The sequence below is a fragment of the Rhea americana genome, unplaced genomic scaffold, assembly GCF_003343005.1.
Source record: "Rhea americana isolate MKP2758 unplaced genomic scaffold, rheAme1 scaffold_176, whole genome shotgun sequence".
NCBI lineage: Eukaryota > Metazoa > Chordata > Aves > Rheiformes > Rheidae > Rhea > Rhea americana.
Window position 1 is genome coordinate 1,291,341 of NW_028185883.1, and position 21,744 is coordinate 1,313,084.

The 21,744-nt window shown below is 38.1% G+C and overlaps 1 protein-coding gene across 1 annotated transcript in view; it reads right to left on the reverse strand.

The window, feature by feature from the left end:
- Positions 1–2,811: 2,811 nt before the first annotated feature.
- Positions 2,812–21,744, reverse strand: part of PARD3 (par-3 family cell polarity regulator) — a 424,369-nt gene continuing 405,436 nt past the window's right edge. Inside the window, exons 23-25 of the mRNA XM_085301416.1 lie at positions 17,586–17,706; positions 7,872–7,999; positions 2,812–4,927 (exon numbers count right to left, since the gene is read on the reverse strand). Coding sequence (XP_085157542.1) covers positions 4,534–4,927; positions 7,872–7,999; positions 17,586–17,706 — 643 coding nt within the window. The 3' untranslated portion in view covers positions 2,812–4,533. The remainder of the gene's footprint in view (positions 4,928–7,871; positions 8,000–17,585; positions 17,707–21,744) is intronic.

Here is a 21,744-nt window from a genome sequence, read left to right on the forward strand (position 1 = left end):
TGGGGGGGGACAGTCTCTAGTATGGAATGGGCATAAATATTTTCAAAACTTTCCGTATTTTTTTTTCTTCTAAACTCCTGGGCTTGATGTTTTTCTTCATCCCATTCAAACACCACTGTGGACAGTTCCTAAAGCTGCCTGGGAAGTGCACACTGTACACAGAATAGAAATCAAAGCCATAGTCTTTATTTTGCTTTTGAATAATCTCAACTCAACCTTCTATTCTCAATTTTTAAAATGTGATTAAAGTGTAAATTACAAAAGATAACTCTACTACTGAGAACAGAAAATATTAAAGTAAGTTTATAAAGCTGAGAGAGAAATATCAATCACTGGTAAGAAGCAGCCCAGGATATGAATGAATTCCATGTCATTAAGAGAAACAAATAAATGCAAGGAATGAATCATCAGATGTAAAAGAGACCGTATGATGCTAATACAAAACAGAAAAGATGTACAGGAGGGCATTAAACTATAACCATGTGCATCAAATGATCAGCTGGTTTCTGCACATATGGGAGAAATGCTACAAGATATTTGAAGAGGGTTTCAAGCTGGACATGAATTCAAGGCAAATGAATCCAATCTGTGCCTCTCTGCTTCACATGTATGAGCACACACACACACACAACCTATTTTCACAAAATCAGTTCCCCATCCTGGATTTCTGACATCTCGTTCTTCCTCTGCCAAGTGAGGGCTGCACTTCAAAGTGAGCCTGGAAGGCCAGGGTGTGGTGGAGCGAAAGCAGGATAAAGAATGGATGAGCCTTTTTTCGGTGCATGCATTCCTGACACGTTCCTCACAAGTCTGACAAACTAGACTGAGGACTCAGGAGAGAATGATGAAGAAAGAGTCAGGCACAGCAAATAAAATTAGGAAACATTTTGAAGACAGTCTTGCAAGCCAGGACATGCAATAGCCAAATTCACTATAAGTCTCAACAGCGCAAGTTCAAAGGTTTGAATTACTCAAGAATATCCTGTGTTTAGCCAACACCGCTAATCTGGCACATCTCTTCCTTGTCTGGCCAAGGTTTCTTCCCTTCCCTTCTCAATGCACCCAGTGCAGATAAATGCAACGTTACAGACACTCTCATAAACAGAATGAATGAGAGCAAAACATCGGCACAGCTTTGAAAGGCCACTGAGCCACCGAGCCACCCTCATGATTGGTTTAAATTTTGTTTTGCTGCTCTTACTGCTGCTTGCCAGCAATAAATGGCAACTGTACTTTCCAACCATGCTCAGCTGGGCTCTACGCCATTTTTAGCTGTTTTTGATGGCAGAGTTCTCAAAGACATATATTACAATGTTTGGCCCATAAAATAACTCACTAAGGCTGCACTCTTGTTTCCAAAGAGGCCCTATAACAAGAAGGGAGGTAAGCTTTTTTAGAAAGGCAGCAGTCTTCTACATTAATAGTATTAAGCTTTCCCATGGAATTTTAATAGCATCAACAAATTATTTTGATAAAATACCAGCAGACTTTGCAGATGGATTTTTTAGGGTTTCAACAGAGAAAATGTGTAAGCTTTACACCTACTGCTTGATGCTGTAAGCTCCCTCAAAGCCTGTCCTATGACCATTCTTAAATACGCTAATGTTACGGAGTCAATCTCGTAATGGTAATACATCCACAAACAAATTAGTGCAGTAATGTAGTTAGCTCAATTAACTTTTGGATCTCTTCACTGTGCAGAACTAAAGGTCATTTTCTATTAAAACATCTCCCTCCCACTTCCTTATCACCCTTTGCAACTCATGGGAGTTAATATTAGAAATCCTGTCTACGCTATGTCAGGAAGAAGACAGGATGATGAAGCCAGAAAAAGATCTTATTCTTTGCTAACATAACACAGACATTGCCCAAAGAGAACATCTGCCTTCTCTCATGCACACGTCTAATTATGGCAAATTGTTAACACCTTGAAGAGCAGTTTCATACAAGAGTAAACTTTAACATATGCCATTCGCACACATAAAACATCCTGTACTTCATACTTCTCCGAGCATGTGCCCTTTTTCCTACAACAGTTTATCAGAGACCTTATTTTGAAAAGGGCTTCAACCTGTTTTCCATTCCTGTGGGTGCATTTTAGCACCTGCAATTATTTTCCCGTCCAAACGATTCCACGGAAACCCCAAACTATGCAAGCTGGGACCCCAGTCAGCAGATGAGTCAGCAAGACCCGCTAAACTGCAAACGCAGCTACGTCCCACTCGCGACCGCGGGCCGCTACGATTTAGGTCTTTTGCACAAGCGTGTCTTCGGTTTATCCAGGCACCAGAAGCTGCCTGTCCACTTCGCAGCTCCCGCGACTCTCCCCCTCGAGATCCCGCTCTGAAGTCACAGTGAATAATTTGAGACTGCTATTGCCATGGCAACGGCCTGATGTCAAGCCCGCATGGAGTTATGATCGACGTTCCTGCGGTATCCGACAACAGGCGAAGTGAGGGCAAGAGGGAGAAAACCAGGCGCAGCTTCAGCGCTAAGGGGGGAGGCAGAGCATCGGCGGCGCTGCCGGGGCAGGCAGAGGAACGAACCCTTTAAATGTCGCAGGGACGGCTCGAAACCACGTTACATTACTGAGCATTTTTTTTTTTTTTTACCCCTGAGGATAGTCTTCAGGTGTTTGTCCGGGCTATACATCTTCTATTTTCTTTTTCTTTTTGCCTATGTTTGTAAGCGCTCACAGAAAGACACGCGCAAACCATCAGGAATAGGGCAAAATAACATCTGTTAAATATTTTTCAAACCAGTGTCTGCGGCAGTTCTCATAAGGTTCAACATGCAATACCAAGACGAGGATGGAAACAGCCTTTTATTCTAAATTTCATATGTACACGGAAAGCCGTTTTACACAGTTTTGTGAGTTCTGCGTAAAAGAGCTATTGTCATCCAATGTCACTGTGCTTACATTAGTAACAATTTTTAAACATGGAGTACATCATTAACAACAAAAACCGTTAACAAACAGGCATAAAAGACACAGGTATGTGGGCTGATATTTCACATATATTCTAGAAACAAGTTGGCGCAAAAATAAAATGTGCCAGTAAAAAAAAAATAGGCATATTTTCAATCACGCAATACATGATTTTCTTCCTTGCTTTCTTTCTTGTCATTTTATACAAGATATACTGAGATTCATTCTCAAGCCTTTTCACATCAGGATTCGCAGGCACTTCAGCAACCCAGCTATACTCTTACAACACATGAAGTTCGGACCAACAAACATAAAAACAGCTGCTGCAAAAGAAATTCTCATATCCCATACGCACATTCAAATATTACTCACTGTTAGAGTAATCTTTTTAGTTTCAGTTATTTTTGGATACTGACATCTTTTCAGGATGATGTGTAACAGTCTTTCTCCACTTATCTCTCATTCATACACCTAAAGGTTTATTTTTAATTAGTGTCACGATGCAACAATACAGTATACGGAAGCACAAGGCAATTCTCCACAAAGCTTCACAAATTGTAAAAAGAAGAATTTTTTCTTTTTTCATTTTTTGATCTAAACAAAAAGTCCCATTTCATTCACTCTTGCTTTAAGTTTGCTCCCAAACTTGCCAAAATAAAGACAAACACATATCAGATGATCATGCAATGAATACCTCCCTAATTCTTTTCCTAGACACAATTGTCACATGACCGAACTAATTTAAAACAAGACAGAATCCACTTGTATGTTTGTTCATGATTCCCCATATTTAAAGAAGTAATAAAATATATGTATCAAGGGCTTGGCTGTGACTGTATTTATAAATATAATATTCGCTCTCCAGTTACTTCATTTGTAATGGACTGTATATTAAGATATAAGGCAATTGTAACAGGATTCCCAGGATAACTGAAAACCTAATATTATTTTGCTCATGAGTCATGATAAAAGCTTTTTTTAATAAGCTCAGAGTGGGGACAGATCAAGAAAAAGAGTGCATATGTGCATAATAAGAGAAGGATAGCTTTTCGGCATATATAGACACTTAAATATTGATCAACGAAGACTGGTAGTGAGTCTGCCATAGAACAGTTTGGAATTGTGAACCGGAATAGAACTAAGTCTTATCCACTCGAGAGCAATATGTAATCTCCCTCCTGAACCGAGAGAAATAAAAAAAGACATATCAATGCTTAATTCAACCTCAAATTCATTAATTTTATGCCAGAAAGCTGTATGTTGGTGTAATAACTCACTGCAAAGTAAAACACATTACAACAAATCCTAGTAATAAGCCATTGGCAGCTACCGCACTGGGCTACAAGACATGGTAACCAAGGGAGACATGTTACTCGCTTACGCTATGATTGTCAAATGGTGGAAAATCCTTCCATGAACGCAACACTTGAGACAGAATGGCAAAGACATAAGGCCCACCAGCTCTTCGCCCATATTGTTAAAGGCACTGAATCAGACAATGGATATACTCCTTAGTACCATCAGTTTAAAAAGTTTTCAAAATAGAAGTCTTTATATGAAAATGTTCCTTATTGCATGATAAGTTGATCTTCATTTTCTTCAACTCAAGAATAAAATGGTCTTCCCTTTTCTGGCGTTTGTAATCTGTTCAGCCTGGCTACCTGAGATGGTGAAGGTGGTACATCTTGCCTGAAGGGACCTTTAGGAGGGGTATAGTTAGGGTCCTGAATTTTCTTATATGAGTCATAGTTGCTAGGTCCTTCAGAAGAAGTTTTTTTTTTCAGCTGTTGCTCTTTCCGTCTCTGCTCTTGACGAAGCAGTTCTTGTGTTTCTAGCATAACCCTGGCATTGAAGCCATGTCCTCCCATATAGCCGTTCCTTGATCCCTGATAGCTGGAATATCTGGGGTTTTCCTTTGCAGTCTGGAAGCCTTCACCAGGAGAATAGCTCTGCTCCCAGGAGTCTTGAGATACAGAACTGGCATTTTTTCTGCTTTGCCTGAAAATAGAAATGGAAGATACATTTAAGAAAAACCTTCCAGTTCCCCCCCTGATGCTACTGATAATGGTCCCTGGAAAAGAAGGGTGCTCCTGCAAGGTGACCAGCTTTCCCCCAGCTATAGCATTCTCAATCAGTCATGTTCTCTTCTGCCGCAAAGAAGCACTTCTTTTGCTTGGAGAACATTTCCTATAGAGTTGAACCATGTTTCTATGCGCCCCTTCCCAGTAGGAATATTTTGTGAATACGCATCCACTGCTACCGTTCTCATGGAAAAAGTGCAACAATTCAGCTGCAAACTAGGAAAGACTATACAAAATGCTGTGCTTCCTAAGCAACCAGATAACAACCAGCACTTGCAGAGTCTCTTGTGAAAGATTTGGATCTAGACTTCCACTTGATTAAAAATGCAACAGGCAGATCTTTGAAACACTTGCTCTAAAGCTGCACAAGTCAGAAGATAAAGCTCATTATTGATAGCTAGTTTTACAGATGAGGGTTTCATTTCAGTCCCAAAACTAAGGAGCTTTGTGCTAAGCAAGCTGGCTGCTTCACAGTTTACTATAACTTTTATAGAAGAAAAAGCAGAGATAACATTTTTTTTCTTATTTTCTGGCTCCATGGGGTAGATAGATAAATCAAATACATATAGGAATTACAAATTCTTATCTCTTTTCACAACAACTCACTACATTATTTTGAAGACACTTTATAGTTTTGAAATATCTTTAATTTACTATCAAATCAGTAGATGCTTTTATGAATTTAAAATAAGATTGGTGATGATAAAGAAAACAATTTTGTGCTGCAGTGAAAGAGATACCCATTTTGAGATTAAAATTAGTGAGCAAGAATCAAGCAGTAAAACAAAATATATTGCGACATTAATCAATAAGAAAATCGTCTAGTTGCATATACATGGCTCAGTCAGAACACAATATGACTCGTTGTGGCCTCATCCTATGAAGAGACAGAAGGTCCGGAGAATTTTTATACCGTTAGTAAAAGTAACAAGTCACTTAATCCTTTCACACAAATAACTTGAAAATGATCATATCTACCTTTTTTTCATAATATATTTTGAGATATCTCTGATAATCTAGATGAAAACTGTTATTCAGGATGAAGATAAATTATTACAGCACAAATTATAACATAAATTCCTATGCAGTTTTTATAGTTCTGGTTGGTATTCGCCTACCCTACTTTGCCAAAAAAACAATGTTTTTGAGCCATGTCTTATCACCGCCTGGAACATGAGAAAACTGAATAAACCTCTGTAGGCTACGAAACTGTCAGGTTTCGGATCTAGAGCAAGATAAATTTTAAATACTACAAAATTAACTTGGAGTTGAACATTACTTTCAGAGTTTCACATGGGACAGAATGATGACTAGTTGGACTAATTTAATTTACTGACTCTTTTCTGGTACTTGTTCAAAATTAGTTGGCCCACTTTCACTGTCTTTCTGGGAAAAGTCCTTAAAGTTGATTAAAGAGTTTATTTTCCTTCTGTTCTAATGATTTAAATTTACAAGGAAAAAGAATGAGGCTCCTAGAGACCAAACAGGATGAAAAGCAACAAAGCTTAACAATGAAGCCAGCACACAAACTTTAATCATTACAGGGCCACAGTTGCACCATTAAACTTGGGACCCAAGTTTCTGTGTAAGAATGAGATTTCTCTATAGATTAGTTATGATGTTATGAACAGTCTGGAAAGCTGGACACCTTGATGTCTCAGTTTATTGTTGGTGAATCGTGGTACTCACAGCACTCAACTTGAGCACAAGCTCCCCAAAATTTCTATCTACCCTCCACACAGAACAGATACTAGTACTCAAAAGCAATTATTAAACTGTCATTAATTACTCAGTAAGATGAATTCTTATTTGCTTGCTAGTTATTTCTCGTGTTAAAGAACACATTAAGTGAAGTTCTCAGTCGTTCTTTTCAAAAAATTAGCTTTTCTGTGGCCCATAGACTTATTCTCCAGGTTTCTTGTTAGTTTTCTCCTTAGGATTATGGATTTCTGCCACTGAAACTTTGCACTACAACTGACTTCCAGCTTTTAGATGCTACCAGTGATTGAGGAGAACAGGGGAAACAACTAATCTTAGGAATAATAGTTTTGAAACTAAAAGTACACCCCCCCCCACTCTCTGCTTCCCAACTTAAAAAAAAACACTAGCATCCATCCTTTTCCACAGAACCAATGCATTTCTGAGGCTAGCAAATAAATAGAACTTTTCAGGAAAACCAATATGGCATTCACAAAGTAAAAGACATTTGGTCCAAACAGCTCATTTTAAAACCTAGTAACTTTTAAAATACAGGTTTCCTTAGGAAAAAGTGTATTAATTTTCAGCATTCCACTGTTATTTGCCCAATAATTCAGAAGAAATACATATCCTGGAAACCTGTGGGCCCCTGAGCTTTGAATASTTTCTCAGTTCCGCACTGTCCTTTTGTTTGACGCCTTGCTTGCTTGTTTGTTTGTTTTCTTGTAACTTATGTCTCTGTATCAGCATCAGCATCACAAGGATAGAATTTCTACATAGTACAGAAGTAGACAAGAGAAAAAAAACAATCATCTGACATGTCAAGGGGGGACAACCCATGTCACGCCCAGTGGCTTTTTGCAATTGCAGAAACTGAAACTGGATGGTGTCCCACAAAGAGGAACTTTGTTTTAACGTCCCAACTCTGTTGTGTGCCGAGTGTCATCAGATCCCACTGAAATCAGCTCTGGAGTAATTCTCCCCGAATAAACAGCTCCCACATGCTCTCACTTAAGGAATTTAATGCCTTTTCCACACCGAATACATTCCATCTTCTATCAACGCTAAACAAAAGTGTCTGCACTAAGCACAACGTTATCCTTCTACAAATGAAATTAGCTCCAGGCTCCCAGATTCTGAGCAGCTTCAGACAGTTCCCGTACCTGGGTAATGAGCTGTACTGCCGCTGAGCTTGCTGGAAACTCTCTCTTTCTTCTTGCCGCTGCCGCTGCATTTGAACCTCTACTGATACTGAGTGTCTGCCACTCTGCGAGTATGTCTTGGAGCTTGGCTAGAATAGGAAAAAATATGTATGTCTTAAAATATAAAAATACTCACAAAAAAGTTAACATTTAAATTGCTGTTGTATACRTACAGGCGTATTTTTATCGACATACAGTTCTAGTAGCTCTTTCATTATAATCATATTACATTTTGATTTAGAACACTGTATTCTCTGTTACTAGTTCTGTTTCTGACCTACTATTTCTGAAATGTATCAGAAAAATATTGGTCTAGAATGAGTTGTGTTTTTATAGTAACGCTGAAATTGAAATTTAAATGAAGTCAGTGGAACAGATCTTCAGCCAATATAAATTAACATAGCTAAGCTAAAGCCAGGATTTTCACCCTCTCTGAGAATCTGACCCAGGGTGACCATTTATAGAGTAATACCATCTATCCCTCAGCATGAATTAACTGTAAACACAATCAAAATCTTTTTCTTTTTTTTAATACATAAACTTTTCCTGTCTGGGGTTTGGGGAGAATCACAGCTTTTTAAAATCTCATCAGTACACTCAAGGGATGTTCTCTCTTAGAGGACCCATCCTATTTTTCTGTTGGTTCAAACACAAACCACATGCTTTTGTGAGAGATATAGTAATATTTTCTGGTTTGATAGGATCAAATAACCAAACTTAGCAAGTCTCTTGAAGATAATGAGGAATCTTGTACCTCATACAAGGATTTTAGGTAACAYTTGAACCGGGTGACGATTTGAAACTTTGGGCACCACACTAAGAACCCATGAAAATGGATGAGCTCTCTGGGAATATGGAGCATTACCCATAAAGATCTGGCAGAAGGGCTGTATTCGACTTTAGATTAGGAAAACATATACCTTTATAAAGAATTCACTTTTCATTTTACATGATTATTCTGATTTCATGATTTCAAGCTACTAAATATAAGGACAATAAAGGAAAGAATGCTGTGCGAGTTTTTGGATTTTTTAATAATAAGGTTTCACCTAACTAAGAAAAAATGYATTAATTTCTCTCTTAAAAAAAACATTAAAAAAACTTATTTCCAGTCACTGCRAGATTAGAAAGCCTAAAGACGTCGCTGGGGCTGGGAGTGAAACAGCTTGTATCAGAGGTGCTTTTGCTAGGCCCATTTTGCCTTCTAATCCGTGCCTTTCCCTGGCGGGAAACACCGCTTTTGTTTTTCACCATTAGAATTTCTGAAGCAGACAGAGCTSGTAATGGCTGACAAAGGTCTGAAAGATAAAAGGCTTTTCAAAAGCTTCTTCTCGCGCTTGAAGGCAAGTACTAAAAACCAGAAAGTTGTCATTCGTGACATAAACTTCGCCTTTGTCACGTCACTCCGCAGTCAGGTGCTTGCAAGTAGCCAGGAACACAGCATACTCAAAACAGATGTACAACTTTTAGAAACTTCATTTCCAGTAACAATGTACTTCAGAAAGAACACCAGTTACAGCTCAGAAGTTAACAGATAAAATTTGGTGAATGACTGCCTTTCCTGTTATTTGAAGATTATCATGCAAAAGGATGAGAGTGTGAAAGCAAAAGCTATGAGTAACTCAGGGAGCAAATTTAGGAGAATCCCTGATGCAACAGCATTGATGTCTCCTTCAGAATATTTATTCTGCCACAGCCACAACAAAACAGTACTTCTAATGAAAAATGTTTGAATGAAGCATGGTACGGTGAAGCAACAAATTCAGAAAACAGACTCACGTCAGCCTGGTGGGAAATTCCTCGAGACAAATAAGCTGTACACATGTATATCCAAACCAAGGATGTCCGTGGAGATTTCCCACTATATTAAATAAGGGCTACGCATAGAGACCGGCAATTTCAGTTATTGCATATGTCAACATTTCTAACTTTCCTGACTTTATTGAGAGTCTTCTGGCATTTGGTATTTTATTGAAGGGCTCAGCTTATGGAAGTGAGTGATTACCTGAAAATCACAAGATTTATTTGTGAATTCTCTCCAGCGCAGCTATAAACAGCTTACAGAGAACCACAGAGAAACTCAGAAGTTCCCATCTCAACTTCTCCATAAGGAGTAAAAATACCTAAGTTAACATTTTAAAGCCAATCTCTTCATTTCATGGGTTCTACTTTAACAATGTTGGAAAGTCTGCATATAGTTGGAAAGCTGGTTATGTCAAATATATACATGAAATCAAAGTTGCTTCTCTCTTATTCTTTCTTATTTGAAAACTCACTTTTCATTTGTTTTAGTTCATTGTAAATAGATTAAAGGATTTTACAGTACAGGTAATGGTTAAATTATCAAACAGTTGGAGCTAGAATATCTGATACAACATCTAGAAGCTGCTGCTAAATTTAGGTTTATGCAAGACACTAAAATGTAGAATTGAGGAAGCATGAATATACATACATGCACAGACTGCTGAAGTAACCATTAAAGCCTTTACTAAGGTGGCACAAGCTCTGAAAGCACGAATGGACTGAAATCAAAACTTCACTTAAGTGAAAATTTTGTTTAATGCGTACAGAAACCAATGGTTAAATACTGGAGGGGGCCATCACAGCAGCCTGACCTGTGTAGCCCATGCCTAGAATTATTAATTCTTAGGAGTCAGGAATGTGGATTCTTAGCAGTTCACAAAGATTTTCGTCTAACAGAAAACATTTATTATCTGAGGGGCCTACAGCAAACATCAAAATCAATCATCGCATCTTCTGAAGTTCTAAGTACCTGTTAAATTAAGTGGATTTGCAATCCTTAACTAATCTGAAAAGTAGGATATCTATTTAGACTCCTATCTATACTTTGTTCACATCTACAATATGCTGTTCAAATAATGGAATCTGCTGTCTGATCTCAGGCATTCAAAACATGGCAGTAAAAATACTCTCCCTGTTTGTAATCATATAATCCATAACATAGCACATATACGCACAGGCGGTATGTTCAACAATCTTTTTAATGAAGAGGTGCTACTTCAAACTCTCTTCATTAAAATCTTCGGTGATATCATAATTAATGTCCTTGATATATGGCTAGGATGATATAAAGACTTAACACATTTCTTTTTGTATCCTCGGATCATTCAGAAAAAAAACGCTAATCTCCACACTGTGATTTATCTTTTCAATATGCTTTCAATTAAATGAGTCTAGACCAAAAATATTTATATTCCAAGCAATCTTAATATTCAAAAGCTAACTTGTTTTATTTCAATTCCCCAAATATAATTTTATACCTATATATTTCTATGTAAGATACATACACAAGCACATATCTATATACAGATGTATCAGATTTATGTCAGCACAAAATAGAGAGAATTAAAAAAAAATACACACAGGAAAAAAGTTAAGCTATTTTCGAATCCTTCAACAACAACAAAAAAATCACGTACAAGGAATACAAAACATGATAATTTTAATGCTGATATGAACTGGGTAACACAAGGCTAAGTACGATTATAGCAACCCCTCGAAGCCATCCAACAAACCTGGCAACAGCTCTGTCTTAACAGTACAAATTGATAAGAACTGTGGCCTTGTTTGCAATGAGATGTATGACAAGCACTGACCTTTTAAATCAGGATGTGGTCAAGGCCACAATAACAACCAAGGCTGCATTATACAAGTAAATGTATGTCCATGTCTTCCACAATACATTTAAGTGGCAATGATAGTTATTGCATACAGCACTGTTAAATAGTACTCAGCTTGCAAAAGTATGTTTTCAGATACATGAAATTAGACAGTTGTCTTCTCAAAGAGACATTATTTTAAAAGCTGGGCTTCCAAGTCAGGTGTTTCTATAGATTTCTCTCTTTTATCCAAAAAACATTATTTTTGTTTTGCACAGTATGTACCCCACAGTATGCGTGGGTCTCGGTGCACTGACCCGCACCACAAGCAATGGACAGCAGGTTTTAGTGGATCCCAGAAGGAGGAAAACATTAAACACGCACCAAGACTCCTCCACACGAGTCTTCCTGTCATCGCTAACCCATGGAATTCAAGCCTAGTTAGGATGGGTGAGGATGGCAAAGGAATGAAAGGATCAAGTTCCCCCCTCTCTCTCCAAGTTGAGTCTACCCAGGGAGCTTCTCTCCCTGCCAGATGGGACGTGCGCCCCACAGGCTGGATCCYTCTCCCAGCAGCACGAAACTCCAGGCACTGTGCGGATCCAGGCGGCCGCACAACCACAGCGGGGGACATGAGGGCAACCTGGGCCACTGCATTTGGACATCTCTGGAGGTCAACTAGTCTAGGTGACTCACAACCCACTCTCTTAGGGAGAAACAGAGACAAACGCTTATTCAAACTTGTGGAGCTTCCTTGCAGCGATGAAGAAACACTTAATAGRGGGGATGAATGAGTCCTTTATTATTTTCCCGGATATTAAATGACTAGTATGTAATATTAAAATACATTTGCTATTTCTTTTTTCCAGATAAACTCCATGTTCAACCAAGAAGCTTCAATTCCACTTGGGAAGTTGGTACACGAGGCACAAAAAAAAAAAAAGGAAAAAATAATCTCTTGTTCTTGTGGTTTAGGACTAATTAGAAATAGGTAGGATTATATGACATTGCTTGCTTTATGTATAAATATGCTTATCACAGAAGATAGACAATCCATTAACTGTATATATCAAAATTCAGAATGATAAAACCATTCAGCAGTCCTGGGTCCTTGAAAACTATTTTTACTTCTATCTTTTTGTTTACATTGCTATGGGGAACAGAATATATAGCAATAGCTTTTAAAAAATAATTGCCAACAGGTGTATATTAATTCAAATACTGTATAACAACAAAACTCCATTCCCTTCTGTATCCTTCTATGGTGTATATGTAGGAAGAGGAAAAGCATGCTATAGACCAGCCTGTGCTATTTACAAAATAAAACAAGTGTACTTCTTTTTTAAATTTTCCATCTTTATTTTTGTGTCTCATATAAATTAATAAATTGAAATTGGTGCATGTGGGGGGAGTTTAAAATATAAATGCTAGAGTCAGGGTCTAATACATTACATTTCATGAAAAACTTCCCAGATTGGATACAGAATGGATTTTATCTGCACTAATGAAGAGAAACTACCTGTGGAGAGGATGCCTGCATAACTTTGGTTTGCTCTCTAAAAGAGGTTGGGTAGGAGAAATGAAAATTTATCTCCTAAAGTATACTGTGTCCACGCTAATGCTCAATTAGATATTACCTAATGTCTTGAACAAAAAAAAATCCTGAAAGAGACTCTTGATATGGGTTCATATTAAAAAGAATCAGTATTCCATTTTTCTCTCTCATTAGTGGGTTGAATATTTCTACATAATTTATAGCCTGACACACAYTCTGTATTTGTTTCAATATACTCTCTTATTCTTTTTCCAAAGTAGAAATAATATGTTACAGATACAGTGATCAAAAATATTCCATTTTGCTAAAAGAGTTTTAGATTATATAGAATTCATTATGGCTTTGAATATGGCTAATATTATGGCTAAGACTTGATTACAGAGGTAAGAAATGAGTACCATAAACAGATAAAAAAAGAACTTTTTTTTTTTTTACATCCGCCTTAGAGACAAGAAAAAGATCTGTATACCAACAAGCAGCAGAAAAACAAGCATAAGCCCTAAATTAGCACTTATCTATCAAGCCGTGGTTAAGTACCTTATTAGGACTTCTGGAGTCTTTCCTCTAAGAAAATCATGCAATTATTTTCCTTTCATAAACTTCTGCATGTAATTAAAGCTCTACTCAGATGATTCACATAGTAATTTTAGTTTTGACCCAGTCAGTTGTTGTCTTAAAAAAAWATATATTTTTATTTGACTCCTAAATATGTAAAGTGGAGTTTGCTCAGCTGCTCTCCTGATACCAATTTTCTCCTATCATCCAAACAGATTCGAGATGACTGCAGAAAAATATATTTGTGAATGGAATTTGTCACTTTCCATTTTTAGCACTGAATTTTGTATTAAAGATGAAGGAATGAAACATCATCTTTTGTCCCTCCTGACTCTTGTGTTTTTTCATAGTTGGGGTGTTTCTAGAAGCAGGATGAGCAAGCAGTTGTAGCATTTTCAACTGATTTAATATGCTATTTCATTAATTGGATTGCTCACTCCCATGACATTTAGGGCTATAATGCTGTGTTTTTGTTATTGAAGGTGGTGATCTGCTAATTAAGGTGTCACTAGCCAAAAATACAAGATATGGAATAAATCACAACCCAGATCTCCTAATTCCAGAAYGGGTGCAAGTTAAGATAAATCTCAGCAGACCCAACACTTACACAAACAGAACAAAAATTAGAGGCACAGTTTTTGGTATTGAATAGAAATATCAACCTCAAAAGAATCCTGCATTTGTAGAAAAATTTGTCATAACAACATCAAGGGCCTCAAAGATTAGCAGACATAGTGTGATTCCATCTAGTTCTATACACCCAGATATACATTTCTCCAAACTCTGACAAATTAACACTAGCAAGATAAAAAATGTATTAATCATACTTTACGTCATTTTTCAATTTATTTCTGTGCAACATAGCATACTGTATTGCCATTGTAAACCTTCTTGTATACCGGTTTTTGACAAACCATATTTCCAAAAACAAGCTGTGCAGAGAAAAAAAAGCAAAACCCGAGAAAGTTACTTTAAAATAAACAAACACAAAACCCGTTTCCACAGAGCTTTGGCTCAGTCCCAAAACTGCTGTATTTTAGAGAGGTCTAGGTGGTGAGACAGCTTGTTCCTTAAACTCTAATAGTGTGTCATTCAAATAGCCTCGAGCAGAAATGTTATGCTGTTTAACAGACAGTGCCATCTCGTCCCAGCATTATCACTTTTTTGTGCCTGTTAAGCTGCCTGATGTGGTATGAACAGTCTCAGGCTGTCAAGTATTCTGTTTACTGGCAGGCAAACACACCTGGGCAAAAAAAAGCCGGCTCTGTCCTATTGCTCAGCCCGACAGAAATAACCTCCACTTGATGGGGACAGCCCAAAACCGATGGGGCTAGTCACCGGACCCCTTGCCAAGGGTATCGCTCAGGGCAGCGTGATGCAGAGTGCTATGATACGGAGATCTGCCCCTGACCGCGCAGGACACTAAACGTATTTGACATGGAAACTGGGCTTCTGTGYCACAGGCCATGCAGGATGGATTGGAGCTGGTGACGCACACAGGATCATTTTGGTAATATATTAGCAGGTTCCTGAGCTATTGAGCTCCTCTGAATATCCTTAAAGCTGCCAGATTTCCATCAGTAATCATTACATACACTGAAAACTTTATATTAATTTACACTTTCTTAAGGTAACCAAGAGTCCTGCATCATATCAGCACTGTGTTCCCTATCCCCAGCCCTCCCATCAGCCTGTTAATGAGAAATGCAAACTACTTATCACCTCGTAGCACACAYTCTCCACAGATGAAAGACTGTTTTTGTCTTTCTATCCAAGCCAGGTCGGAGGTGGCTGCTGCCAGGCAGCTCAGAGGCATCGCTGGATGTAAAGCCTGCTGTTTATGTGGGCTGCACAAGCCATCTCCCCCAGGTGAAAACATACTTTTCAGCAGTGGTCCATGTACAGGTGCACTTTTCACTGCTGTGGTTTATAACCAACAGCTTGCAGATGGAGAAGACTGAAAGAAGGTTGATGAATGTATCCAAGTATTTTCCTGTGTATGTATTATAAACCACTTCTGCATTTTTTTGTGTCACTGGTATTTAATAATACATCTGGATCTGTTTTGAGAGGGTGTCTTAACAAAAAGTCCATCGTCTTAGAGTAATATGTTAAAGTAATATACAGTGCTTAAGAGAGAAGGTTATGGTTCCTTAACACTGACATGACTGTGAACCGTTGAAGAGGATGAGATCATTGCTTTATCCTTTCCAAGCATTGTGATCTTGCACGGCTGAAGTAGATGAAGGAAAAAATAATAATTCAAAAATATTCTGGCCAATCTTTTTTAAAGTACGTGTCTAAAATATAACATTCGGTCACCTAGGTATTTAACAACAGAGCAGCTCCTACAAAAGCAACAAAAAGCTTCAGAATTAATATTAATACATTAAGCTGAATTAGTCACTCTGAGCTCATTTGCATGATCTGTAGAAGGGGAGTAAACAGAGGGATCCCATTTGTTTGAATAAGAGAAAAAGGAAAGGTCAATGTTCTGACCCACAATTTAGGAAATTATTCCATTCCTAAGGTAATCAGCCTGTCATCCAAATAATTCCCTACTTGCTCATTACAAGAAACTATAATAAAAGCCAAGTTGCCTGTCTAAAGTTGCTATGGCATTTAGATATACAACAATTTGGCCCATGACCTTCAGTAGTTAAGTTCCCAAGTCTTCAAGAGTGCAAGTTTTTCTCATAGACAGTTTTCCCAAGAACAGCACTCAAATTTCTCATTTGGAGACTACGCAGCAGTTGATATGCATAATGGAAAGTACCTCCCGCACCACCCCCCTCTCTCCCAAAAACTCTTACACTATAACAGAGATGAGCTATCGCATTATCTTCACCACATCAAATCGAAAACATCTGGTAATAAAAAATGTTTATTTTATCTAGCCAATTTCAAAGGAGGTTAGAGGTTTTCTAACATGGGAAAAGAGAAGCCTATATCCCGATACGGTTAAGCAGTGTTGGGTCATTTAGGGATACATTTACCTTTGTTCCTTTCCATGCTGCATGTTAAAAATACCACAGTTTCAAACTGGTGAGTTTAGGATGGACAAGAACACAAAGACTCAACAGAAATCAAAAAATCTTCGATATCCACCACAACAGGCGAACAAAGGTGACACACGCGTTACAGTGTTCCCCAGTACGAGTGCTCTGGAACCGGGAAGAACTGTCCTGATGGCATGATCCAGCCTCTGGGTTTTGGGGACAGCAGCGAACTGTTCGCTGTGCTTATTGTGGAATTTTACACAAATATACAGTAAAATATTTGTCCCACACTTAAAGGATCCCAATTTAGGATACCTAATTGATTAAAAGGAAACACTGATTCATTCAATTATGTTAAACAAGATAAGCACATGGATTTACATAATTGTTTAACATCACTGGATCAGATTGAATAGGATTTAAATGATCACTTAGGACATATACCTTGAGACAAAAATTGTCTCAGCTAATATAAGTGGCAGAAGGGGTACTATTGTGAAATATGCTGTCATGCATCGCTCTTCTTTTTTACTGCAAAAATACACAGTATTTTCTCTTAAGAAAAAGTACTGATCATAGTGATATTGTCTCACAGAAAATGCCATTTACAAGGTTACATGCATATCTCTAAATTATTTATCATTAGCCTGCATTTCATCTTGATTTTCCTAGAAAATTTCAGTGTAATTGAAATTGCCTCTGAGGCCAAAAACTGAAGGAGTAACTCACAAAGTCGAGGGCCTAAACACAGGGCAAGTAACACAGAGGAGAGACGGCCGAAGCAGCTTAAAATGAAATAAACAACAACGAATGGAAAATGCGGGTAAGGGAAAGGAGAGGAGCTCGGCAGCAGAGGGACCCGCGTCCACAGGGCTGCGATCCAGGCTGGCCTGGGGACAGCGGAGGTCGCGAAAGCTTGCAAATTCGACAGAYGCTGTACACCTACCCAGGGCTGCTCGAAACTGTAAGTCCGCCTCCTGTCTTCCACGTCCTCATCTTGTTTTGCCTGCTGAAATTCTTGTCTCAGGCGCTGTATCCGGTCGTGATTATTAGGAGTCAATCTGTTGCTAAAAGAGGGAGGGTGGAAATATCAATGCACTTTGGAACTGCTACCTGCGACTGTCGTTTCTCAGCGAGGTGCCGCTGCTACGGAAGAGCACGCACTTTAAAAATAATTGCTAAGCATTACATACCAAGTTCTTCAGTTTGCTACTATGATTAATGCTGTTTGGACTTATTTTAAAGAAACTTCAGACAGTGTAAGGATAAGACTAATGAGGCTATTTCTAAAAATTGCCAAAAGTAACTGGAATCTTTTCAGCCCATATTACTTCTAGATGTGAAGAGGAATACCTGCATTAGTGTCAGACTTAACGTAAAGGGAAACTAAAAGAAAAGTCATAATGATCTCTGCTACTGAATAAACATGAAAGATACACTTTCCAATCAATAAACTGTAGTACTGTAAGATCTTGGTTTGCATCAAATTCATTATGATGTCTGCAGACTCTGCCTGTATAAAATTTGATTATTTTTTCCCAATCAATAAGCGTCTGTCATCCCTTAGTTCTGTTTTTAACAAGTCTTTTAGGCCGATCAGTCTGAAAGCATTAAAAGGCTCAGGGGCCAGTAAAAAGCAGTCCGCTCGACCACAGCACGCTCAGGAACACGCTGGGGCGGTGGCCTTGCAGCTGGCTCCCATTCCCTGAACGCCCGTGTGCTGGGGAAGTTATTGTAACGTAAAATCACACGCAGAATCCTCTGCTATTCCAAGCCATAAATTTTTCCACACCACCTATCACAGGTAATCCTCTCTCCATAGCACAAGTTTATGTGAATGAAATATGCACAAGAATGGCTTATTTCATGGGGCAGAGGGAAAGTGGATATTTATTAATCTCATTGCCATTTTTCCAGCTGTGCTGCTCCTACCTGACCCCCACAACCCCCACCATATTTCAAACACGTTAATGTAGGAATCACAGGAAGCCTTAAAAAAAAACCTATTATATCAAGACTAACCAGAAACATTTTAATCTCTTATTATGGCCTTCTTAAGCCCTGTATTTATTGTTTATTTCAAAAGAGTTGGCGAGGAATGGCCAGCTATTACTTTGTTTCGAACGAGCAATCTACAGAGGGACAATGGAAAACAAGTGCATGGATTCATATTCCTGGACTCAGCAAAACACAATGAATTCACAACCCAAGTCTTCTCTCATATGAAAGGAGGTGATTCTGGAGTCCATTTGTGCCTGCTTTCCATGTCTTTCAAGCCCAGTAGGTGCAGTGGATTAAAAGCCAGAGATTTTTGAGACATGTTACCTCCCACTCTTTTTGGTGCCATGTAATGGAGCTTATCATTGCCTGGCTGGCCAAACCAAAAATTTCACATGTCTTCTAGTGAAGATAGATGTTTTTAGAGGGATTTTTTTTTTCTATGAAACAAAATGCAAAAAAATGAAAGGATTTGGGGAAGTGTTCTGTTTCACTTTTTTTTGCAAATGGGAGCTTTAAGAAAGGCTTTATTTGTAATGCAGGTGAATTGCTATGCACAAATTGCTGTTTTGAAAAGTAAAAAGAAAGTTTTATTTAGAACAGGTGAAAATGAAAGATTTTGGTATATCCAAAATTTCCCCTTTCAGGGTGGATGTGCAGCTAATTCTGCTTCTTTAATTGAGCTTAATTTTGTCAAACAACTCATCTCCCTTGGCAATTTCATGTTATACAAACTTGTTCTCTACGTTCACATTTTGTCCAGCTTTACTATATAAGCACTTCCTTTTTCTCATGCATTGCAATACATCACACTTTTGTTTAATGTAATCATAATCCAGTACATGACAGACAAAATACTTTGAAGTGGTTTGTTGATTTTTAAAACTAGTATTGCTAATAAATGAGTAGCCCAATACATCCCAAACACAGTATTTTCTGTAAGATAAATTGCATTTAGACTTACTGAAATACTTAAAGTATTAGTATCTTAGATGTAAGAATACCTGTTTGAAAGAGAAATGCCATTAAGCTTTGATGCAGAATTACTAGCAAAGTGCTGTAGACAGACACCTTGATGTACTCAAGATGATGGGTAAATTAGTCATCAGTCTTCCTCAGTCAAGTTTATTTCTAACACTAAAAGTTGACAATGCAAAAGTGACACTGCAGTAGTTATTTAATGGTAAAGAAAAATGAGAGGAATGACGCAGAATTAACTGAATTAAAGCTTATACACTACAAGGAAGAGACATATTCTACCAGCTCCAAAATGGGCTAGTTGGAAGGGTTTTTACAGACCTGATGGCTTCTCCAAATCTTACAAGGACAATTAATAAAAGAAATTACCTCAACAGTGGAACAGCAAGGAAACACCCAATGTCCATGCTATAAACTAAACCATACATCTCCTCCAGAGCAGTGAGTGTACAAGCTCGATAATCGTTACAGTGAAAAGATGGAACAACAAAGGACAAGGAGGATCCTAGGATTTATGATTAACCTATCCTCAGACTTAAGAAGAAGAATTTATGCTTATGACAACCCCCATGAAAAATAGTGAAGCTGATTAAGATATTCAAAGTTATTAAAAGATTTGATAATGGCAGAGAAGGGTTCTACTTCAATCTCAAAAGCAAGGGGCATGACCTAAATTTAGGAAATTGCAAAAGAAGTGAATTATAAAAAAGGATTATTCCACAGAAAAGAAAGAGCTAAATTAAAGGACAAAACCACTTCTGTATCTAAAAACAATTTCTATTCAAATTTCTTTGTTTCAGTCTCTGAGATACAGAAAATGAGGTCAAGTGAGCTGTTTTGTAATTAAAAAAGGTTAAAAGAATTTCGTTTAGGAGAGGAAAAGGGAAAATGAAGGAAGCTAGGGGCTGAGATACCTTTGAGGAGAAAGATTATTTGTGGTTTAGACTATAGCTCAAGTTGGCTTCCTTTCATTTGTGTTTCCCTCTCAACCTGGTGCTTAAGTTCCATTTACTGATGGGACTTCTGCAAAAGTATGGTGCAAATCCTAGAAAGTTTAATTGATTGCACCATTTTTTGATTGCAGCATTTTTTTCATTCAAATAACCTGAAAATCTGAAAGCAAATTCACCTCAAATAATTCAGGAGTGTTAATGGGAAGGAAGGACATTAACTTGAAATCCCTCCAAAGTTTGTCAAAGATTTGACCCATGCTAATTTTAAGCACTTCAGCAAAACTGCAATGGCAACTTTCTACAGTAATGGCAGCTTTCCTAGATGATACTTCTGTTATGAGCCCTTCCCTTTGCCTCTGCCAAACAAAGGACAGTTGCAAACTTAGAGAAGACAATCAGCACCTTCTAGCACCAGATGTTAGTGATGTTCTTCTCTCAAAGTACCCTAATTGCTGAGTGCTCTTAAAAGAAATGAAAATCAARAAAAGGCTCTTAGGGTGCAAGTGCCATGGGTTGCAGCACGCCTGGGCTTCCTTCTCTGTTTGGCACTGCATCGTCTGCCCAGCTGGCACATTTAACAACCAGCTATTTTGTGAGCCCTGCTTAAAAACACAACCACCAGCCCAGGCTGAAAATGCAACGGTAAGCAAGGCTTAGATAGGCCGGAGCTGTCACATATTTTCAGAAACAAGCAGCCACAGCAATGACCATCAGGGTCTCAGATCACTAAGCAAYGTCTCGCTGTGATGTCATGCACTGATATACGGAGTTGTAATCCTTTCAAAACAGACAGATTTTCCATGTGATAAAGTGGATACAAACATGCTATTGAACAGGGATGACTAAAGCATTGGAAAAAAAAAATTATTGGCCTGAAAAAGCATGGAAAAGGGTCTTAACAAGATCACCAGGCAGTTGCAACATGACTAGACTAACCAAAAGGTTAGTGTACAAACAGCATTCTTTACACCTTGCAATCTTTTGTCACCGATTTGAGCAGCCAGGGACTCTGGTCTGACTGGCTGCTTAGATCTCTGGATAGCAGTTATAAAACACAGATGGGTTCTTATTTACTTCAAGCTAGTGCATAAATATCACCCTTTTTTAATAAAATAAATTCCCTTCTGTTTGGAGAGATTACTTGCATCATTTTAAAAATGAAGAGCCAAAGCTCAC